Genomic DNA, 21638 nt, shown 5'->3' with positions numbered 1-21638 from the left:
AGCAAAGCCGCCACACGCAACAACAGAACAGCAGAGCCCTTGGCCACGCCTCCGTCACGCGCAACAACAACAGCAGAGCCCCTTGGCCACGCCTCCGTCACGCGCAGACGTGGAGGGAGGGGCGAGGGGTGGAGCATAACTGAGTCAATCGTAGCCTTTGATTGGTTGAAAATGTGCTTTGTGATTATCTCCCTTTCTCCACTTTTTTCCCCACACATTCCCAGTGCTGGTACAACTTACCGTCTCCATTTATCTGCCTTTTACGTCATTCGCTTCCTGCCGTTCGGCCGTAAAGCGTATCCTCACAAGAATACCCGGTTCAAACCTCCACTCGTGATCGGGCGGTGTATGGTACGAAGTTTTCTCCTGATACCGGAAAATGAATGTTGAGGTGAGTTTTTCAGCGGAAAGCCGACGATGTCGGAATAAAGTATTATTTTAAAGATTGCTCGTGCAATAACAGCGACTTAGTTTCATTGATACAAACACGACTTGTATGTTCACCACAAATTTGTTCGATAAAGTTTCATTTGTTAATGTTCCACGTGGAACCGGAGCTGCCTCTGCATCATCTTTCAGACTGATTCTGAGTGAAAAATGCCTAGATATTGAAGGTCTTATCGTGGTGGTGACGTGGCCACAAAAATAAACATTCCCGCTCGTTTATGACGTCAAAGTACAGCGACGGGAACGAGTCGGAATGGCAACAATGCTAATTGTTACGAAAGAGTGCTTGAGTCCGGGCCCGAGGCCGATCGACGTCGAGGAAGGGGAGGTGCTGCATCGAGGAGCACGCAACCCTACAGGTTCCAAACGGAGGGCAACCACCAGGAGGACCCATCCGCCGTATCAAGGATAAGGAGTTAAAGTTGTTCAGGCTGCCCTCCGTTAAAAGTACAGGAGATAATTTGAGGGGACATGATGTGCAATGTTCAAACTGTTTTAATCGGCGCATGATAACACCAACCCTGCCCGACTCCTTGTTTCAGTGAAGGACTTTTCGGATGACGGGGTACGGTGGAATTGCTCAAAGCAAGGACGCGTCTTCGCCTCCAGACAAGGACTCCTTCACTCACCGAGTCATAGTGAGTTGGAACAGTTTACCCCGAGTGGTAGTCTGAGCACCATATCCATCAACGCCTTGACATTACATGTTAAAGAGGCCGAAAAAGACCATCGAGCTAAATTTCAATGACTGTTCTAGTAATGATATAAACACCGTGCCAACCCCCTTCCCCTTCCCCTTCCCCTTCCCCTTCCCCTTCCCCTTCCCCTTCCCCTTCCCCTTCCCCATCCCCTTCCCCTTCCCCTTCCCCTTCCCCTTCCCCTTCCCCTCTCCCGCACCACCACACAGGCATATCACAGTAGTAGTTCAACATTTCCAAATTATATCCATGTTCAACAAACACCAAGTGCTTTTTCTTGAAATTTGAATCTCGACCCAGCTATAAACTGTCATGCCGGTGTTCCACAGGCAGGGTGATCCATCGATGTGCGTGCCTTCCGTCGGATGGACGTCAAACGGGTGTCCCATCTGCCGGCATTAGTTGGTGGACATTAAAGATCCCACGGTGTCCTTCGTGAACAGGAGGCAAGCTATCGCCGGCACCATGAACAAATTCCTGCTCTAACCTACAGCGGGCATTGCGTCAGCGGCACAGCCGCACCCTCAGCCAATGATGCTGCACACAAAAAAATGAGTAGTAAAGTTGGTTCTCTACCAGCGGACGATAATAATGATTCGAAAAATTAAATAATTGTGTGCCACAACCCTGGCCAAGTTTCCTTTTTGTTGTGAGTTATATAATTCATATGAGGTAGTGGTGAACTGGGTGTTCACTCATGAAGAGGAGGGGAGTTATCACCGGCACCCCACCCTGGCTAAATTACAAATTTCTACTTAGACTGCATGCAGCAGGTGATCAAGTCCTCTTGGAGGCTCCTGGACACCAGGTCACACCGCTTGCTAACTCAGGATGCGGTTGCTGTCTGAGCAGCAGCTTCTTCACAATAAACAAATTGATCACGTGGTTCATGGGTTTCACGTGAACCGCCTTCTTCAGTTCAGATACAAAGGGAAACCATCAGGGATAGAGATGGGGTTGGCATATAAATTCTTCAGGCACAGGAACTTGCTGGATAAATGCACGACTTATTGTTACTGTTCATCGGTGTCCAAATCTGTACAATATTTATACGACATGCAATCCATTGCAGTAATGATTTTACCCTTTTGTCCATTGATCATTGACGTCACGCTTGTGCAAGGTAGATGAACCTTGATGGACTCCTCCGAATTGAGTGTTGGTTGTGAACGTGAAAGCGAGACGTGTTAAAGACTTGAATTATGTCACTTTATGGTTGGATTTTTATTTTTCAGGCGTAAACTGAGAGCAGCATGTTAGGATTCCAAGCTTCCCAGCGTCTTCGACCACTTTGGCTTTCAACACACCTCCGGTCTCATAATTCCCGACATGGTTTGTAGACTTGGCTGCAGATTTGGTCACATCTTTCATTTTGGGTTTTTTTTTGCTGCTTCCTCATTCTTCCTCTTTCTGAAATTTTTTTTTTCCAACCCTGTGGTTGTTTATTGCTTTAAGTAACTTTTTCTTCTCTCTTTTCTTTCTTTCATCATTTTGTTTGAGATGGTGCATCCCTAATATAGTTCTTTCAAGGACAGAGGGAAACTCACTTTCTTTTCCAGTAATATGAACCAACAGTAATCAATGGCACCTCATTTGTTGTAAAAGGGCCAAACCTAGTGTGGCTCCAACCACAAATGTTTTTCTAAATAATACAAACTCCAGCCAGTTCAGCTGCGGCTGGACTCCTGGTGCTCAGACTCTCAATGCTTGCCCGCTCTGCTCTTTCAATTCTCCACATATCCAAGATGTACGTACATATTCTTAGAGTAACCCTTTCCACGTTCACATTTCAAAAGTCCAGGCAACTGCCAACTCGTGGTCCCGACGCCACCAACTCGTGATCCCGCCGCCGCCAACTCGTAATCCCGACGCCGCCAATTCGTGATCCCGCCGCCGCCAACTCGTGGTGTTGCCGCCGCCAACTCGTGATCCCGCCGCCGCCAACTCGTGGTACCGCCGCCGCCAACTCGTGGTCCCGCCGCCGCCAACTCGTGATCCTGAAACCACCAACTCGTGATCCCGCCGCCAACTCGTGATCCCGGTGCCGCCAACTCGTGATCCCGACGCCGCCAACTCGTGATCCCGGCCAACACGTGATCCCGGTGCCGCCAACTCGTGATCCCGACGCCGACAACTCGTTATCCCAAAACCACCAACTCGTGGTCCCGACGCCGCCAACTCGTGATCCCAAAACCACCAACTCGTGGTCCCGACGCCGCCAACTCGTGATCCCGACGCCGCAAACTCATGGTCCCGACGCCGCCAACTCGTGATCCCGACGCCGCCGACTCGTAATCCCAATACCACCAACTCGTGATCCCGCCGCCGCCAACTCGTGATCCCGCCGCCACCAACTCGTGATCCGCCGCCACCAACTCGTGGTCCCGACGCCGCCAACTCTTGGTCCCGACGCCGCCAACTCGTGATCCCGCCGCCGCCAACTCGTGATCCCGCCGCCGCCACACGTGATCCCGACGCCGCCAACTCGTGGTCCCGACGCCGCCAACTCGTGATCCCGCCGCCGCCAACTCGTGATCCCGATGCCGCCAACTCGTGGTCCCGCCGCCGCCAACTCGTGATCCCGCCGCCGCCAACTCGTGATCCCGCCGCCGCCAACTCGTGATCCCGCCGCCGCCAACTCGTGATCCCGCCGCCGCCAACTCGTGATCCCGCCGCCGCCAACTCGTGATCCCGATGCCGCCAACTCGTGGTCCCGCCGCCGCCAACTCGTGATCCCGCCGCCGCCAACTCGTGATCCCGCCGCCGCCAACTCGTGATCCCGCCGCCGCCAACTCGTGATCCCGCTGCCACCAACTCGTGATCCCGCTGCCACCAACTCGTGGTCCCGCCGCTGCCAACTCGTGATCCCGCCGCCGCCAACTCGTGGTCCCGCCGCCGCCAACTCGTGGTCCCGCCGCCGCCAACTCGTGTTCCCGACGCCGCCAACTCGTGATCCCGATGCCGCCAACTCGTGATCCTGACGCCGACAACTCGTTATCCCAAAACCACCAACTCGTGGTCCCGACGCCGCCAACTCGTGATCCCAAAACCACCAACTCGTGGTCCCGACGCCGCCAACTCGTGATCCCGCCGCCGCCAACTCGTGGTACCGCCCCGCCAACTCGTGATCCCGCCGCCGCCAACTCGTGATCCCGCCGCCGCCAACTCGTGATCCCGCCGCCGCCAACTCGTGATCCCGCCGCCGACGACTCGTTATCCCAAAACCACCAACTCGTGGTCCCGACGCCGCCAACTCGTGATCCCAAAACCACCAACTCGTGGTCCCGACGCCGCCAATTCGTGATCCCGACGCCGCAAACTCATGGTCCCGACGCCGCCAACTCGTGATCCCGACGCCGCCGACTCGTAATCCCAATACCACCAACTCGTGATCCCGCCGCCGCCAACTCGTGATCCCGCCGCCACCAACTCGTGGTCCCGCCGCCACCAACTCGTGGTCCCGACGCCGCCAACTCGTGATCCCGCCGCCGCCAACTCGTGATCCCGCCGCCGCCACACGTGATCCCGACGCCGCCAACTCGTGGTCCCGACGCCGCCAACTCGTGATCCCGCCGCCGCCAACTCGTGATCCCGATGCCGCCAACTCGTGGTCCCGCCGCCGCCAACTCGTGATCCCGCCGCCGCCAACTCGTGATCCCGCCGCCGCCAACTCGTGGTCCCGCCGCCGCCAACTCGTGTTCCCGACGCCGCCAACTCGTGATCCCGATGCCACCAACTCGTGATCCTGACGCCGACAACTCGTTATCCCAAAACCACCAACTCGTGGTCCCGACGCCGCCAACTCGTGATCCCAAAACCACCAACTCGTGGTCCCGACGCCGCCAACTCGTGATCCCGCCGCCGCCAACTCGTGGTACCGCCGCCGCCAACTCGTGATCCCGCCGCCGCCAACTCGTGATCCCGCCGCCGCCAACTCGTGATCCCGCCGCCGCCAACTCGTGATCCCGCCGCCGACGACTCGTTATCCCAAAACCACCAACTCGTGGTCCCGACGCCGCCAACTCGTGATCCCAAAACCACCAACTCGTGGTCCCGACGCCGCCAACTCGTGATCCCGACGCCGCAAACTCATGGTCCCGACGCCGCCAACTCGTGATCCCGACGCCGCCGACTCGTAATCCCAATACCACCAACTCGTGATCCCGCCGCCGCCAACTCGTGATCCCGCCGCCACCAACTCGTGGTCCCGACGCCGCCAACTCGTGGTCCCGATGCCGCCAACTCGTGATCCCAAAACTGCCAACTCGTGATCCCGACGCCGCCAACTCGTGATCCCGACGCCGCCAACTCGTGATCCCAAAACTGCCAACTCCTGAACCCAAAACCGCCAACTCGTGATCCCAACGCTGCCAACTCGTGATCCCGACGCCGCCAACTCGTGATCTGTACACTCCTCTTCGCTTCTCTCCCTCTGACTTTCCCTCCATCTCTTTCCCTCTTCTTTCCACGTCTTTACTTCCCCACCACCCACTGTCAGTGTACTACCATTTTATCATCCTTCACCTTGTTCTTCAAGCCAAAATTTTGTTCTTACATTTTTTTTTTTTAATCAAAGAAATCAATAGACAATGTATCCGTTGTCCACTTGGCAGCTTTGCACTCAAATGGCAATGACACACCCAATCTGAATTTTTGTCCACTTCCTTTTCGCTGTAATTTTTTTGGTCTTTAACTTGCTCGGCTTTAAAATCCTAGTATTTCTTTCCTTTGCTCCTCCCATCATCCTTTTCTTATTCACGTCCTTTTCCTCCTTCCTTATCCACATCCTCCAGTCCTTATTCTTCCATTCAATTTGTTTCCTTATCCTGCACTTCGTTCCTTTCGACTATTAATTTTATTTACGCTGCTCTTTAACGTAATGTTCTTGTTGATTTTTCCGAAACAGTCACTAGAAATTGCTGTTTCACTGGTGTGCGCCGCAAACTCCATGCTTGTGTTGTTGGCAGTGGTCCAGCAGGGTTCTACACTGTGCAGCACCTTCTCAAGGTGGGATGTAAATTCTTGTCATTAAAGTGCACTGGGCTGCTGTTGGGCACAGCTATAGGCAAGATTTTATGAAGCTTCAGTGAAGTTTAAATTCCGATAATTGAAAAAAAAAAGTGAAACATTTGAGGTCATTGAACCCAACACGAATGAATGCTGCATTAATTTGGGTGTGCTTAATTATGCATTTGTGTGATGGCAACAAAATCTATTGACTCTTTTTCTTCCAACAAATTGCTTGGGATAGTCGCTAATATCATGGCCAGGTGGGTTGAGGAATCCCTGGCCAATAACCATGTCCTTGTTGCTCTTGTCTTCCACTCAAAAAGTAAGGCCTGATCATTTTCTGTGAATTGGCAATTAAATCGGTTTGACAAACCTTAGTACAGTCATGTGCATTTTAGGAATATGCAATTATGGTTCACGCATTTACCATAATTTAATGTAAACCTCCTGGTGTTTGCTTCGTGGTTAGGGTGGCTGGCTTGGGATCTTTGGGTCCTGAGTTTGAGCCCTGTTGGCCGCTGAATTAACACCATGTGGGGCTGACTCAGCCCGTCATCTTTTTGTGGTTGGCGAAATGAGTACCAGTTTACTGGTACAGGGGCGCAGCATCAGCTGCATCAGCAGCATAGTCGCGCCCCAACAAAAGTATATCTACCCGGCAGCCAAGTTGCCAAATGGAAAAAGAAGAAGAAGAAGAAGAATGTAAATCATAGGATCATGCCAAAATATTTATCCAATATGTAGTATTTTGTGAACAGCATTCTTTTCATCACTGTTATCCACAAAAATTTTTTTTAAAGGAACAGCAAATAGATGGAAGTGTTAAAAAGTCTAGGTCTGCACACTAGAGGGTCTACAAAGGAGCACATTCAAAGGTGTGTGTGTGTGTGTGTGTGTGTGTGTGTGTGTGTGTGTGTGTGTGTGTGTGTGTGTGTGTGTGTGTGTGTGTGTGTGTGTGTGTGTGTGTGTGTGTGTGTGTGTGTGTGTGTGTGTGTGTGTGTGTGCATTTTTGTATACTTGTGTGCTTTGCGCACTATAAAGGAAGTGTGTCCATCTGTAAATGAACAGCATCAATGTTTCCATTGTGCGATTCGTAATCTCGAGTTTGGTGCTATCTGTATCACTTGTTCTGCATTAGTTCAGGGATTTGTGAGGTTTCATGTTGAGACTCTTACTGTGTCGTTGTTGAAAGGACTTCGAACACACTTCTTCAGTTTCCTGAGTGTTTCGATCCTAACCTTGTTTGTCAGTGCTAGCACTACTGAGCATGTCAACGAGTACAACATCTCAGATGTCCCAGAAAGTAGCAACTGTGCCTTTGCCAGCTGAAGGTACAATTTTTAATCTCATTATCTGGAGATTCCTTGTGACATCGTGATATTGATTTCAGCTTCATGTCAGATTCACAATAGTGAACGTACAATTCAGCATCACCTGCGACATTTATGACCTCTGCCACCGAAAGTGAATGAGGTGATATGTTTTCAGGAGGTGATCTTCCTGACTGATATGTTTTCACCCCTTTCTGTCTGTTTGTTTGTTTGTGTACGGGATATCTCAAAAAGTTATGTACGGATCTGGATGAAATTTTGTGGGCAGGTTCGGAGTGTGGCAAGGATGAACTGATTAAATTTTGGTGAAGATCCGGATCCGGATCCGACTACGAGAATTGTTAAAGTGATTTTTCATTATTGAGAGGTAGAGCCAAAAATGATATATAGCACGATATCTCAAAAATGTATTGGGTCAGATATGTTCTCGTGGATCAGGCATTACGTGGCATAGGTATGTGCTCTACCGAGTGCCCTTCTAGTACAAAATACTTTTCCAAAATGTTTCCTCTCTGAGTATGCAGAACAACAAGGAAATTCGAGTCGATCTGTATGAGCGTCTCCCCGTTCCCTTTGGACTGGTGCGATTCGGAGTTGCTCCTGATCATCCTGATGTGAAGGTAAAACTCAATATGATCAATGTTTTTCAACCACCTCTCCTCTGATCTCGTGGCTCCTGTTCTCTCAGCCATCCAACCATCCACAGCTTCTTCAGGATCCACACATGTTCGTCCAGTAGCCTTCTCGTTAAACTCCTAAAATAAAGGCTTTCCGCAAACCTCATCCCTCTTGTTCCTCATTTCTCCTGATTATACGACTGCCTTCTGTAGACGGTTCAATTCCCCACTTCCCTCTCGGTCTTCGAACAACCAGTGAACCGCCATCTCATGTCATCCACCATCATTACTCGCAATCTTTTTTTTTCACCCAAATTAATACTCCCTCCGTTCTCTGCCCTCCTCACCCCTCTCCACCCCTCGCCTTCCCACACCCAATCCTCTTTCTTGCAGGTTACTTTCTTTCATATCCTCCTCGCTCTCTCTCTCCTCTTTTTCTTTTCCTTTCATTCCCTTGCTTATTATATCCAACTGTGGCTCACTGCCCCACTGACACTACATTGCCTGTCCACATGTAGTATGTAAATATAATTAAATAAATGGATCCCTTCTCTCCTACCCTCAGAACGTCATAAACAGCTTTACACAGACGGCTCATTCAGAAAGATTTACCTTTTGTGGAAACGTGATGGTGGGAAGGGATGTGATGGTCTCCGACCTACAGGAGGCTTATGATGCGGTGGTTTTGGTGAGTTTATCCTCGGGTCGACCTGTGCTTAATTAATGAAGTCATTTGCTGGACTTCTCGTATCAGTCCATTCAAAACAACGAGACACATTGTCACAAAGGACAAAGACAACACAAGTGAAGGACACAAGGTAGATAGGGATGAAGGCTAAATGCATTTGTGATAACAGGGAGTAGAGAGAGAGAGAGAGAGAGAGAGAGAGAGAGAGAGAGAGAGAGAGAGAGAGAGAGAGAGAGAGAGAGAGAGAGAGAGAGAGAGAGAGAGAGAGAGAGAGAGAGAGAGAGAGAGAGAGAGAGAGAGAGAGAGAGAGAGAGAGAGAGAGAGAGAGAGAGAGAGAGAGAGAGAGATATATATATATATATATATATATATATATATATATATATATATGAGCCTGGTGTTGGCGCAGTGGTTAGGGCAGCGGCTTGGGATCCAAAAGGTCCTGAGTTCAAGCCCCGTTGGGCCACTGAATTAATACACCAGGGGGTTGACTCAGCCTGTCATCCTTCCGAGGTCGGCGAAGTGAGTACCAGTATACTGGGCCGGTGTATACCCCGGTTAGAATAGGTGTACCATATCCCTGTGTCATAAGAGGCGACCAGGGTTGCGTCAGGAAGGGCATCCGGCGTAAAATCTGTGCCAAATCATTATGCGGATCATGATGGATGATCCGCTGTGGCGACCCCTAACGGGAGCAGCCGAAAGAAGAAGAAGAAGATATATATAATATGCATGTGAAGATGCTAACTACATACGTGTATCATGCTCAAAAAGTTTTGTTTCAATTTCGTTCCCCCTTGAAAAAGCCTGGTGTTGGCTAAGTGGTTAGGGTGGCGGCTTGGGATCCCAGGGTCCTGAGTTCAAGCCCCGTTGGCTGCTGAATTAACACCAGGGGGCTGACTCAGCCTGTCATCCTTCCGAGGTCGGCGAAATGAGTGCCAGTGTACTGGTCCCGGTGTATGCCCCGGTTAGAATAGGTGTACCATATCCCTGTGTGTCGTAAGAGGCGACCAGGGTTGGCGTCAGGAAGGGCATCCGGCCATAAAACATTGCCTCAAGAAAAAGCCAAACCCCTGCACAGCAGGGAAAAAATGGCTGTAAAAACGGTCATATTTCCTTCCCCTTGAAACAAAACATTAAATTCCTGATGAGCATGTACGGTATATCTCTACTCTTTCACGGAAAGGTAAAAACATCATCGGCATACCGGCCAACATTTCCGGAAACATACCTTCTGTTTAGCCTACACTTCAACAATTGCAGAGGATACTCTGGCAATGTGATAGTAAATAGATAAGTAAATCAAGGACATTTGACTAATGTGGGCACCTTGTATGAGATGAGGATGGCTCAGGTTGGTGAGTACATGGTGGACACAAGGTTGCAGTGACATAGTATGTACTTCAAATGATATCGGGAGGGTTAACACCGACATGTACATGGCAACCGGGGAGGGATGAAAATTCTGTCTTCTTGTCGCTGAGGGATTAGCATTTAATGTGGCTTTTAACTATTATATACTTGGGATTCGGGACGGCAGGATGGCTTAGACTTAGAGGTACGCACACTCGCCTCTAAGCCGTTCAGCTAGGTTCGAATCCTGACCCAGCTATAAATGATCATCTTGGTGTTTCACAGGCAGGGTGATTCATCAATGTGCGCGCCGTCCCTTGGATCGATGTTAAACTGGGCGTCCCGTCTGCCGACATTAGTTGGTGGATGTTAAAGGTCCCACAGTGTCCTTTGCGAAGAGTAGGTGAGCTATCGCTGACACCTTGGGCAATTTCCAAATTCTTGCCTAACTATGCTGGGAAGGCAATGGCAAACCACCCCTTTCACCAAAAAAAACCATCACAAAAAAAAACCGTCACACCAAAAATGTGACGTATCACCCTTTCCAAGGAACTGCTTTGGCAGTACCGATGCTCTGTAATAGAGTGTGGTACATAAGAATCAGAACTTGGGATTCAATTGAGTGAACGCCGCCGTGTATAAGCCTTTTAAACAAAGTACTGCAGACTTGCTAAAACAAGGTCTTTGAGATGAATTCTGATAAATAAATTTTATTTTTAAAAAGAATAAAAACAAAATGTTCTTTTTAAAAGATTTGTACAAATACAGTATCATTAAATTTTGATTCAAAGACTTCTTCTTAACGGGAGCCTAATCACAGTGTTCAATTGCAGCAGCACAGCTTGCAACACTTTTATGTGTGATTGCATTGCTTATTTTGGTGCCGTTACTGAGCATTGAAGATGACGATGTGTGATTATTTGTGAAGCATCACCAGCCCTCATCACACCTGGCATGTGTGATATACTTCTCTGTACAATTACCTGATCTGACACAACTTCACACTACCATCACATGTGAAATGCTCCAACTTTTGAGGCCTGTGCTGTTTGATACAGCCTCAGACTCTCTTTCTCAAGCAGAGTTATGGAGCGGAAGATGACCAACTGTTAAGGATTCCTGGAGAACAGCTGCCTGGCGTGTATTCGGCACGGGCGATTGTGGGCTGGTATAATGGCCTACCTGAAAATAAGGATGTAAGTACCAACGCTGAGCTTGTCTTTTGTAAATTGTTTTCTTACATCACATAAATACTCAGGTTGTTGTGATAATGACGCCTGGGCATTGACTTTGCTGAGGTCAATTTCAATTATGTCTCGCCTCCTCCTACAGGGAGGGGAGATGTATTGCTTTGGGGTCAAAGGTGCTTTTTTTTTTTTTTGGCTTGCGGTGCCTCTGAATTTCAACCAGTCCAGACAAGAATTGGCAAAGTGTTGTGGACAATCAGCAGAGGAAGTGGGCAGACAATAGTTTGGCATTTTAGGTCTCACAGGAGGGTCAAGTCAAAACCAGAAGGAAAACTAGAACGACACTCTGTAGAGCGCATACCTTCGCCAGACTGAACAGTTTACATTTTGTATCCCACTTATAGGCCTGATCTGCTGTCCTGAAGCAAAATCGAATTGGCTTGTTCTTGTCATCTAACCATCTCATCCACCAAGTTTTGTCATAATCTATCCACAACTTTTTGAGATATCCTGTTCACAGACGAATGAACGAACAAGAAAGATGTCGTGCAGAGCACAATCCTTGCGAAATCCCCAAAACAAATTTGATCATAAAAATTATTGGTGATTGAATTCAGCGACCTGATATGAAAATCCTCCTCAAATTTCAAGTCAAATGGAGAAAGGTTTAGGAGTCTAGAAATTCCACCTAAGTTGTGGACCTTTTGGCCTATGTTGACCTTTTGGCTTATTTTGACCTCAAAACAGTTGGTGGTTGAATTCAGTGACCTGATCTGCAAATCCTGTTCAAATTTCAAGTCAATCGGATGAAAATTGGGGATTTTAGAGCTTGCACCTAAGTTGCTGACCTTGGGCCTATGTTGAGCTTTCGGCATATGCTGACTTCAAAAATAATTTGTGGTTGAATTTTGTGAGCTGACAGGAAAATCCTGTTTAAATTTCAAGTCAGTCGGATGAAAAATGACAATTGAGATTTTGGCCTCTGTTGACCTTTTTGCCGAAGGTGACCTCGCGTCGCCTGTTGATCGGCAAATCGTAAGGACAGTACCTACAATCTCTGAAGGGTTCGGAATGATCAGCTGAGTGGTTTGGGCTGCATGCGAGCGGATAGACAATCAAACAAACTTACCGAACCGACCAATATACTTAAAAAATCTTCGATTTTCGCAAGTGACAGACCAGGGTGAAAACATAACCTCCGTCCACCTTCGGTGGTGGAGGTAACTAGAACGGCACTTGGTAGAGTGGTTGAGCAGATAACATTTCGTATCGCATTTATAGGCCAGATCTGGATCTGGATGCGGACCTCCAACATCTAATTGGCTCGTTCTTGTCACCTCCCAAACTCAACCACCAAGTTTCGTCTGAATCTGTCCACAACTTTTTGAGATATCCTGTTCTAAACAGACAGTTAGGGGTTAAAACATAATCTTCGGTGGTGGAGGTGACTAAGGTTCCTGGCCTACCAAGCATTTCTTAGGCACAAAAAACAACCTTATCACAGCCACATTATGATCACCGCATGGCAAGAAAGTGCGTGAGCCGTATCATTTTTGGCCCCTCCCCCCGGGGCGGGGTCAAAAGGTCAAATACCAAAAAATGCAGTTGTAGGTACATTTTTTTTTTTTAATGAAACTTTTCATATGCAATCAACATTGGAGACACATGAAAGATACGGTGTCATGATTTTTTTTTTTGGGGGGGGGGGGTTTGACCCCCAAGTTCGTGCCCCACGGGTGGTAACTTGGGATCACAGGGGTCAAAATGGGGAAAACATTTTTTAACTCAAAATTTGATATTGGGTCATTCATGGCGGAACTTTTTGCCATCTTTCAATTTCTATCTTGGTGGGAAACGGTGGGGATTTGCGATGGCACGACGTCGACTTCGTTCTGCCTTGGCATTGTTTATGTGTTCACATATACTGCAGACGATATGATGCACCTTTGGATGTCACAAGCCTTTTTTTGCAAACTAGATCATGCTGACCTACGTATGGCCTGATATGACCTATGATCTATTTAGCTAATGAATACACCTTGATAATGTGGCCACCTGTCTTATGTGGCCAAAATATTCACCATTCAGATATGCATAGATCAACATTTTGTGACGTACAATAACCTTGATTATGTGTCGACCTGTTTTATGTGGCCACTCGGCAATACTATGAGCAGTGACTAACATTTTGTTCTACCGTACGTACTTTTTTTCATGCGTTTTCCCAGTTCTGATTTGAAACGTTTTGAAGAGGAAAGTTTTGATTTCACACCAGGTCAAAGGTCAAAATATGCAATTATATATTGTTGATGAGCAGTGCAAACTCGAGGAGGCATTTGCGTTTGCTTGCAAATGTCTGAGATTCTCATTCATAAGTTTTCTTTGATAATCTTGTGAATGAAGTGATTTATGTGCACCAAACTTTGTTTGATACAAGTTATTAAATCAATTTTTCAAAAAAATAAAAATTGCTGCTCAAAACAGCTCTTCGGCTTGCAATTTATACCAAACCAACTTTAAAATATTGGAGAAATGTTTTCTTTTTGAAAAAAAATTCCATTAAATCTGCACTTTGGTCTTGATATATTACCTCATATTGCAGTTGATGCCGGATCTGAACGTGGAGACCGCAGTGGTGCTGGGGCAAGGCAACGTGGCGCTGGACTTGGCTCGCATTCTGTTGACACCCGTTGATCTCCTAAGGGTTAATTTATTACTGGTTATTTCCCACGTCACGTAAAAGTATCACGTCTTCCTGCTACCAATAACATCAACGAACAGTCGAAAACCATGAAGATATGATATTAAAGTGCTAGCTTGTAAATTGAGTGAAGGAAGGCAAATATGAGAGAGAGAAATGGGGACTGGGGAGGCTAGCAGAATGTGACGGAGAAGGGAAAGATGGTGGTTCGGGGGATGAAAGGAGCATACAGGGAAATGGATCAAAATTATCATTTTGCTAATGCAGTAAATTTGACAACCCCTTAATTTGGATGGGTTGAATCATTTTTTTTTTTTTTCATCAGAGGTAGTGCTTGCTGGTGTGCCACTGAGAGCTTTTGCAAATTCCGGCAGAAAACTGATATTACTGGTGCAGCCTTGGATGCCATAGCCGAGAGTAAGATCAAGAGGATTTTTGTGGTGGGCCGAAGAGGACCTCTGCAAGTGGCCTTCACCATCAAGGTGAGAATTCTTTGTTGGCCTTGTGGAGAGAATGAAGATAAACGTTGCTATTTCTGTCTCCTCATCGCCGCTTTTTCTTTTTAGGAACTCCGAGAAATGGTAAATTTGCAGGGAGTAAGGACGGTGCTGAACCCATCTGATTTTGAAGGAATAGAGAGAGTACTTCTTGAAAGTATGCTGTGTATTATGATTTTGACATTTGTTGTGAGTGATTAATTCATATTCAAGTGCTAAGTGGAACATGAAAAGGATTTTTAAGGACATTGAGACATACTGCGGAAGGAGGTGTTTTTGCCCATCATGCCTGTGCTGTATACACACCTGATTAAATTAGTCTATCGGTGTTTACTTGTCTTCTACAAACTAACCTTATTGTTACCATTAATCATATCTAACTTAATATCCACAACACTTTTTACCTCCACCACCTCAGGTGGGTGGAGGTTATGTTTTCGCCCCTGTCCGTCTGTTTGTCAACAGGATATCTCAAAACGTTGTGGACGGATTCGGATGATATTTGGTGGACAGGTTGGGCTTGTGACAAGAAAAAAATGATTAGGGTTTGGTGAAGCTCCGAATCAGGATCTGTATCCTGATCCGAGAATTTTTTAAGTGATTCTTCACCATTGAAAGATAGGGCCAAAAACGATATATAGCACGATATCTGAAAAAGTTATTCTCGTGTCTGGTTTAAACAATTCTCGTATCTGGGTCTTCAGCAAAATCGAACTAATTTGTCCTTGTCACTCACTCAATCTGCCCACCAAGGTTCGTCATCCGTCCGTAATTCTTTTGAGATATCCTGCTAACAGACAGACAAACAGTAGTGAAAACACAGCCTCCATCCGCCTTTGGTGGCGGAGATAATAAGTTCCTTAATGCCATTTTATCTCCAAGGCAGATGATTTATCGAAGTTTCTGGCACACAATCGCCTACTCTTGATCAGAGATACTGTCGGATTATTAACCCCTGCAATCTAAATGGAGACTCCTCAGCATGCTTTACATCCCCATTTGCAATCCTTCAGCTGACAACACCAGTTCATAAATGGTGTCTCCCATCGCAGTACTAGTCGGGTTCTACTTTGCTTTGCTTCTGATATCTCATGGGATTTGGCTGATAAATCATTGATTTTTTTTTTTTAATCCCAAGAAATAGACCCGTTCTACAATTAACTTTGTGTTAACATGTACTGGTAATTATGACATTTGACAAATTTCTATTGAGTTATTCGGTTGTGCCTTAAAATGTTTGAACAAACAAAATATCAATCTTGATGATGGCCAGTAGCTGTGCATTCCATTTGGGGTGCAAGACAGCTCAATTACTAGTACGCTTTCCAGTAAGACATCCAGTGTGTGCACTACCGCTAGAGACGTCGTATTGATAAAATTGCCATTACTGGTGTATTGCTGTTAAGCAAGGGCACTTGCATATCGCAGCACACCGTCCTTCAGATGGATGTGTAAAATCAGTTGTTCCGATTGCATTTAGGATGTGGGTGTTGGAGATCCCATGGTATTTTTTTTAAAAGAGTAGACCATTGGGTGCTCAGGATGGGCAAAATGACCTCCTGTTGTGAGTAATTATGTTTCCTTTGGATGCCAATAAGCCTGTGCTTGTGCCACACAGACATTCCGAGGCCTCGCCGTCGTCTCACTGAACTACTGTTGAAGTCCACGCCTCAAGGTTCAGCAGGATGTGTAGGACACAGAGAGTGGGGCCTGTTATTTCACCGCAGCCCTGTGCAGATCCTGCCCACAGCTGATGGTGAAAGAGTCGGTGGAATTCACTTCCAACTGAACAAGCTTGAGGTTGGGAAGATGTCACCATTCCTATTTTTGGTTCACGAGTCAGTAATTGGTTCACGAGTCAGTAATTGGTTCATGAGCCAGTAATTGGTTCACGAGTCAGTAAGTGACCACTATATTCGTTATGGGTGTGTGTCTCTGTCTGTCTGTCTGTCTGTCCCGAGCATAGCTCTGTGGGTTTTGATCCGATCTTGATAAAATTAGGGTGCGAGGTTTATATCATGATCTAGTTGTGTTTTCCTGAGAATGGGCGTGCTGTGCCCATTATGGGCGGAGCCACGCCCAAAAAACATGTGTTTTTAGGGGGTAGCCGGATTCAAGTTACATCTTCTCCGAGGGGGTTTGTCGAATCTGGCAGAGGTTTTGGTATTTTGTTAGCCCAATGGCACCTGCATAGCCCCACGGAGCTCGATTTTTTTTTTTTCATTTTCGTCCTAAGGTCAAGGTCACAAGGTCACGAACTTAGAAAATGTCAAAAAAAATCAATAAATTGGGCATCGAGCTCCCAGGGTTTTCAACTGTTTCGAATGAAAGTTGGTATGCAAGTAGTGCTCTTCGAGTACTACAACTTTCATCATTTACGTTTTTCCCGATTCCCACCAGTTTGCCCGTGGCGTCCCCTCGAAGGTCAAACAATAAAAAAGGCAAACCGTGTCCATTGCTCGTGAACCATCGCCGTCTCCAGACTTGTTATTTTTATTTTTTGTTGGCAAAACAGACCAATCTAATTTTAGAATGAAAAACTAGTCTTGATAATTAATTTTTGAAAACCCAATATGAATGTACTGTACATATGTATGTTTTCAACAGAATGGAAGAGGTTACATGAGTTCCTTTTACAATATCTGTTGAATGTAAGGGTCACAAAATTAGAATAAAAAACCTGATTATCAGTTATTGAATTATCCATTTAATTATGTTCCATTTCAGGCCAGCGGTGACACCATGAAAGCTGTTCCAACGGGAAAGAGTGAAGACATGCCCTGTGGTCTTGTTCTGAGGAGCATAGGTTACCGTAGCCTTCCTCTTGATCCAGACGTGCCTTTCGACAAGCGCCGTGGAGTCATTCCCAACAATCGAGGACGAGTCGAAGGACGAGCAGGTTAGTACTTGATGCCGTCGTCGATGCATTGGGGTTTGTTTTTTCTTCATGGTTGTATATTATATCTCAAATTTTTTTGGACACCGTCATAATTAATGACAGTTTGAGAAGTGTGTCAGGCTGATTGTACTTTTGTCCATATGTCGGAAGACACTACTTAATGCAGAAAATGTCTGACTCAAAACTCGGTTATTTATTTGTTATCTTCTGCAGGCCTGTACTGCAGCGGTTGGGTGAAAAGAGGACCTCAGGGTGTCATAGCTACGACGATGAATGACAGTTTTGAGACCGGAGAAGCTGTTCTGGAAGATATCTCCAATAGATCAGCCAGTCCTCAGGCAGGATTTGAGTCCATTCGGCCCAAACTCGCAAGCAGAGGTGAAGAATTGCAGCACTCTATTTCTTATGTTTCGACAATGTTGGAATTGCAATTCTTTTGTACCTGGCTGCTTTGCAATGGCATTTATCACCCGAGTTCTCACTTGAATGTCTCACACAGGAGTTCAGGTGGTGTCCTTCGGTGATTGGACGCGTATCGACCGAGTGGAGCAGGAGCGAGGTTTGAAATTGGATAAACCACGGGAGAAGATTTTGGATGTGCAGGAGATGCTCACGCATGCTTCAGGCTAAACCCAGCATGATGCTGGTGGAATAGATAGATTGTCAGGCCTGGCTCTGAACAATAGCACTTCATTGTAGTGTGCCTTGCAATTATTAATTTCAAGCTGCAGCCACCGACTTTCAACTGTATTTGTGATGTCATCTTTCGCAAAGCCGATTTGCAGTAATGAAAGACATCTTGGAGTGAGAAAACAATTCTGTGACTACATAGGGAATTTGAAATCTCTCGCTAATCAAGAATGGCCAAATGTCTTTTGCAAGGAATGGATTCTTAGATTATGAAATCCTTTGTATGACGACTTCATTACTTAGCCAGGACGCTCTTAAAGTGTTGAGGGTCCATGAGACAAACCTGTTTGACTCAAAGCTAATGCACGCTGAAACCTGCTAAAGCAAAGTGAAGAACCATGAGTGATAAATGTTTTGTAGAAAGTATAAATTTATTGAAAAAAAATTGTCATGGTTTGTGTTGCGATTCACAAAAACTTGTCATGATTCACAATAACGAGACGCGTGTTTTATTGTTTGTGGAGTGGTTGAGGGTTCTCGAACAGCAAGTCGTGCTCACACCTAATGGGTGAGTTCTGAGGAGTGTGTTTGTGAGTGTACGCATACTTGTCGAACCTCAAGTGTGCGTGTGCACATGTGTGTCGGTGTTGTTTTAGGGCAGAGCTATGTACGTTTTTATTGCTTTTTGTTTGCCATCTTAATTTTCCCAACTAACATTAAGAATCAACCACAATCAGTGACCTTCAGAGAGGCTGTAATTTCCTTACCCTGCTTAGTCTGGTCGACTGCTGTCATCTGGCAACCAGACTAAACACAGGCAGCGAATTACACGCTCCCTGAAGATAAAACCTTGTCGGTCTGCTTGGATTTTCCTTATCGTCTACTGCAACTTCTTCAAAGGTCCAAATTATTTTCACCTTGTGAGGTCGGCCGAGGAATGTTTCTGGCCCAAGTCTTTCAGGAACCGAGTGGCCAGGCCTGTCGCTTACGAGTAACTGAAGGTGGTGGGAATTTAGCCAGGGGACCGGCATAACTTGCGTACTCTTTGTGAAATACACTGTGGGGTCTTTAACCCCCACCAACAATCAGTACAAGCAGACAGGTCCTCCAGCTTAGCATCCTTCAGAAGGGCGTCACACATTGATACATCACCCTGCATGAGTTGAGATTTGAACACCAGGTGTACAGATAGAAGGCAAGTGAGTATACCTCTAAGCTATCCTGCTCGCCCTCTTAATGACGTGATAAACTAACGTTTTTTTTTCCAGAAGCGGAGGGATCCAAACCATTGATATTGCTGTCTTCAAACAGATTTGAATCCATAACCAAACCTTACAACACACATTTTTAGCTTGGCACGTACTCACACACTTCATACTTCATTAACCTCACCTGAATGTGAGAGGTGTGTGTATGTGTGTGTGTGTGTGTGTGTGTGTGTGTTTGATTGTCATCTCCATAACAATTCCGGTTTCAGAAGGTGGAACGGAGTCCTCCCAGGACTCAAATTATCCACCCTCGTTTCAGTTAAGGATCGTGATTCATGGGCTGAGGTGTGAAGTTGTGTTCTCCGAGTTTTGTTCTGACGGCTCTTTTTTCAGGATCATTGCTGAGCCAGCCTCCAACTGTAGTTCATTTGTGGTAATGTCCCCAGGGATGGTTTGTAGGATCTCTGTGAGGTTCTTCTTTATCATTCCCGTTGCTCCAATTATCACTGGTTCAATTTTGGTACTCTTCAGCTTCCAGGATCTTTTCACTTCATTCTTGAGGTTTTGATATTTGGTCATTTTCACAATTTCTGCGTTATTTAAACAAAAATCGCTGGGTACTGAAACCTCCATTAACAATGCCTTCTTTACCTTTTTATATCTGAGGACTATGTCCGGTCACAGTGCTTTGTTTTCTATTGTTACGGCTGTGGAAATTTGCAGAACACCGTAAAGGTCCTTAGTTCAGTTCGATAGATAAGTCCGTATTCAGTTAGATTTCCCCACCGTTGTTTAATGGGATTTATTCGTGTCACAGGGCTGTGATCTTTGAGATAGCCGTTTTTCTTTCACGATCGTTATTTTGGACCACCACCACCAACATCGCTCTCGAACAACGGCTTCAGACCCACCGTCCTTCCACCACCACAACCACACGCGCCTCTCAACAAACCACGCCATCATGATCACCTCAACCACCACGCCAATCACCTAACCACCTTCCCCACTACGCCCACTACCGATCACCTTCTCCACAACCCCGCTGCAACCCTCTCCGCTTATAAAACCGTCTCTACCAAGGAAAAGGAACAAGGGATTCCAATAACGCCATGAAAAAGAAGAAGGTATTCCGATGGCGCGCGGATTTTCCCGCCTGTTTTTCCCGTGCAAGGGGAGGAGCGAGGCGTTGGAAGTGGAAAACACTTCCTTCTGGAAGTTTCCCGCATGTTCTGGAAGGAGGGCAGGGTGAGAGCGGAGGGGCGGAGCGTGGGGAATATAAGGGCACGCAGAGCGCCAAGTCGGTCTTCTTTTTCTTCTTCTCCTCTTCTCTTCTCGTGGTCTTGGTGGAAGGAGTCGGATGGAAGTCTTGGTGGTCTTCATCTGTGGAGAAGCGGTCCGTGGAGCGACCCGTTCGTTGGAGCTTGCAGTCGGTGGAGAGTCCGGGCGTCGCGAAGGAGACGCGGACTGGAGGCGCAGCTCTGCCAGCGGTGTCGCGCGAACCTGCGCACTCGTGTGAGGAGAGCCGGAGAGAGCTCGCCGGCCACGCGGAAGGCCCGAGCTCAGGCGCGGCTACGCTAGCTGTCGTGGGGACGGGACGTCGAGGCTCACACCACAAGGCACCACGAGGGTGCAGGTAACCTGCAACGGTCTCATGGGACTCGTTCGGTCTGCCAAGTCCCACGCCATAAAGGTCTACGGGCCCAGCCTGACTCCATTGCCTTTGATGAAGTCTTTTCTTTTGAATGAATGTTGTGGCGCCGAGTCCCGTAAGTAAAACTGTGTAAGTGACTGTACATTGATAATTGCTTATAGACGGTTGTAGCGCTTTGTCTTGCCCGCGTGCCGTGCCGCATTCATTGCTTTTTCGGTATACGTGCATGTTGGTGTTTTTGAATACCTGCATGACTGCATGATTGTTCCTGTATACGTGTGTAGTTGTAATAAATGTGCTGATTTAAATGTTAACCCGTTCATCCTGTCCTCTTTCCCTTATTGAAATGCCATCTTGCATTGCGGAATGTTAGTTGGGTTTTAAATACCCGATAAATAGAATCGGATCCGGCGAGGTCTGGCGATAATACCCACTCGGTTATCTCAGAACGGAACGGACCGCTTGAGCAGTTCGTGTCCAAGCAGGCCTCCGCCGAGGTACGATCCCTCGGTAGGTTACCCGCGCGAGTACTTAGGTATATCGATATTCGGCGATTGACCCTATTTCGCGCGGGTAGAATACGGACTGGGCCATGGTGGGATTAAGAACCCACCCGTGACTGGTTTCCGGCATTGTTCCGGAAAGTCACGACTGAATTGCTCGTTCGGTGGGCGAAACGGCCGCTATTAGTTGACGCGGTCACTCGCACGCCGGCGGGCGT

General features: G+C 47.0%; 1 protein-coding gene across 5 annotated transcripts; it reads left to right on the top strand.

The window, feature by feature from the left end:
• Positions 1–201: 201 nt before the first annotated feature.
• Positions 202–21231, top strand: FDXR (ferredoxin reductase). Of its 5 annotated transcripts, none has more exons than XM_085858276.1 (15): positions 202–391; positions 990–1085; positions 1475–1591; positions 2381–2477; positions 6052–6152; positions 8011–8106; positions 8669–8791; positions 11227–11340; positions 13934–14035; positions 14407–14514; positions 14599–14686; positions 16148–16329; positions 17257–17428; positions 17642–17806; positions 17928–21231. In XM_085858276.1, exons 4-15 carry the CDS (start codon positions 2399–2401, stop codon positions 18056–18058), a joined length of 1461 nt encoding a protein of 486 aa, XP_085714402.1. In that variant the 5' UTR covers positions 202–391; positions 990–1085; positions 1475–1591; positions 2381–2398; the 3' UTR covers positions 18059–21231. The 5 variants fall into 5 exon arrangements, with proteins under 5 accessions (XP_085714402.1, XP_085714398.1, XP_085714400.1 ...); XM_085858272.1 differs by having other exon boundaries at positions 11224–11340; XM_085858273.1 differs by lacking the exon at positions 202–391 and adding an exon at positions 567–894 and having other exon boundaries at positions 11224–11340.
• Positions 21232–21638: the final 407 nt, after the last annotated feature.

Source organism: Eptatretus burgeri, chromosome 15 (genome assembly GCF_056783735.1).
Source record: "Eptatretus burgeri isolate ZD-2024b chromosome 15, Ebu_testis_v1, whole genome shotgun sequence".
In the NCBI taxonomy this organism is placed as follows: Eukaryota; Metazoa; Chordata; class Myxini; order Myxiniformes; family Myxinidae; genus Eptatretus; species Eptatretus burgeri.
The sequence above is the reverse complement of the archived record's forward strand: the minus strand, read 5'-3'. Positions and strand labels throughout refer to the sequence as shown.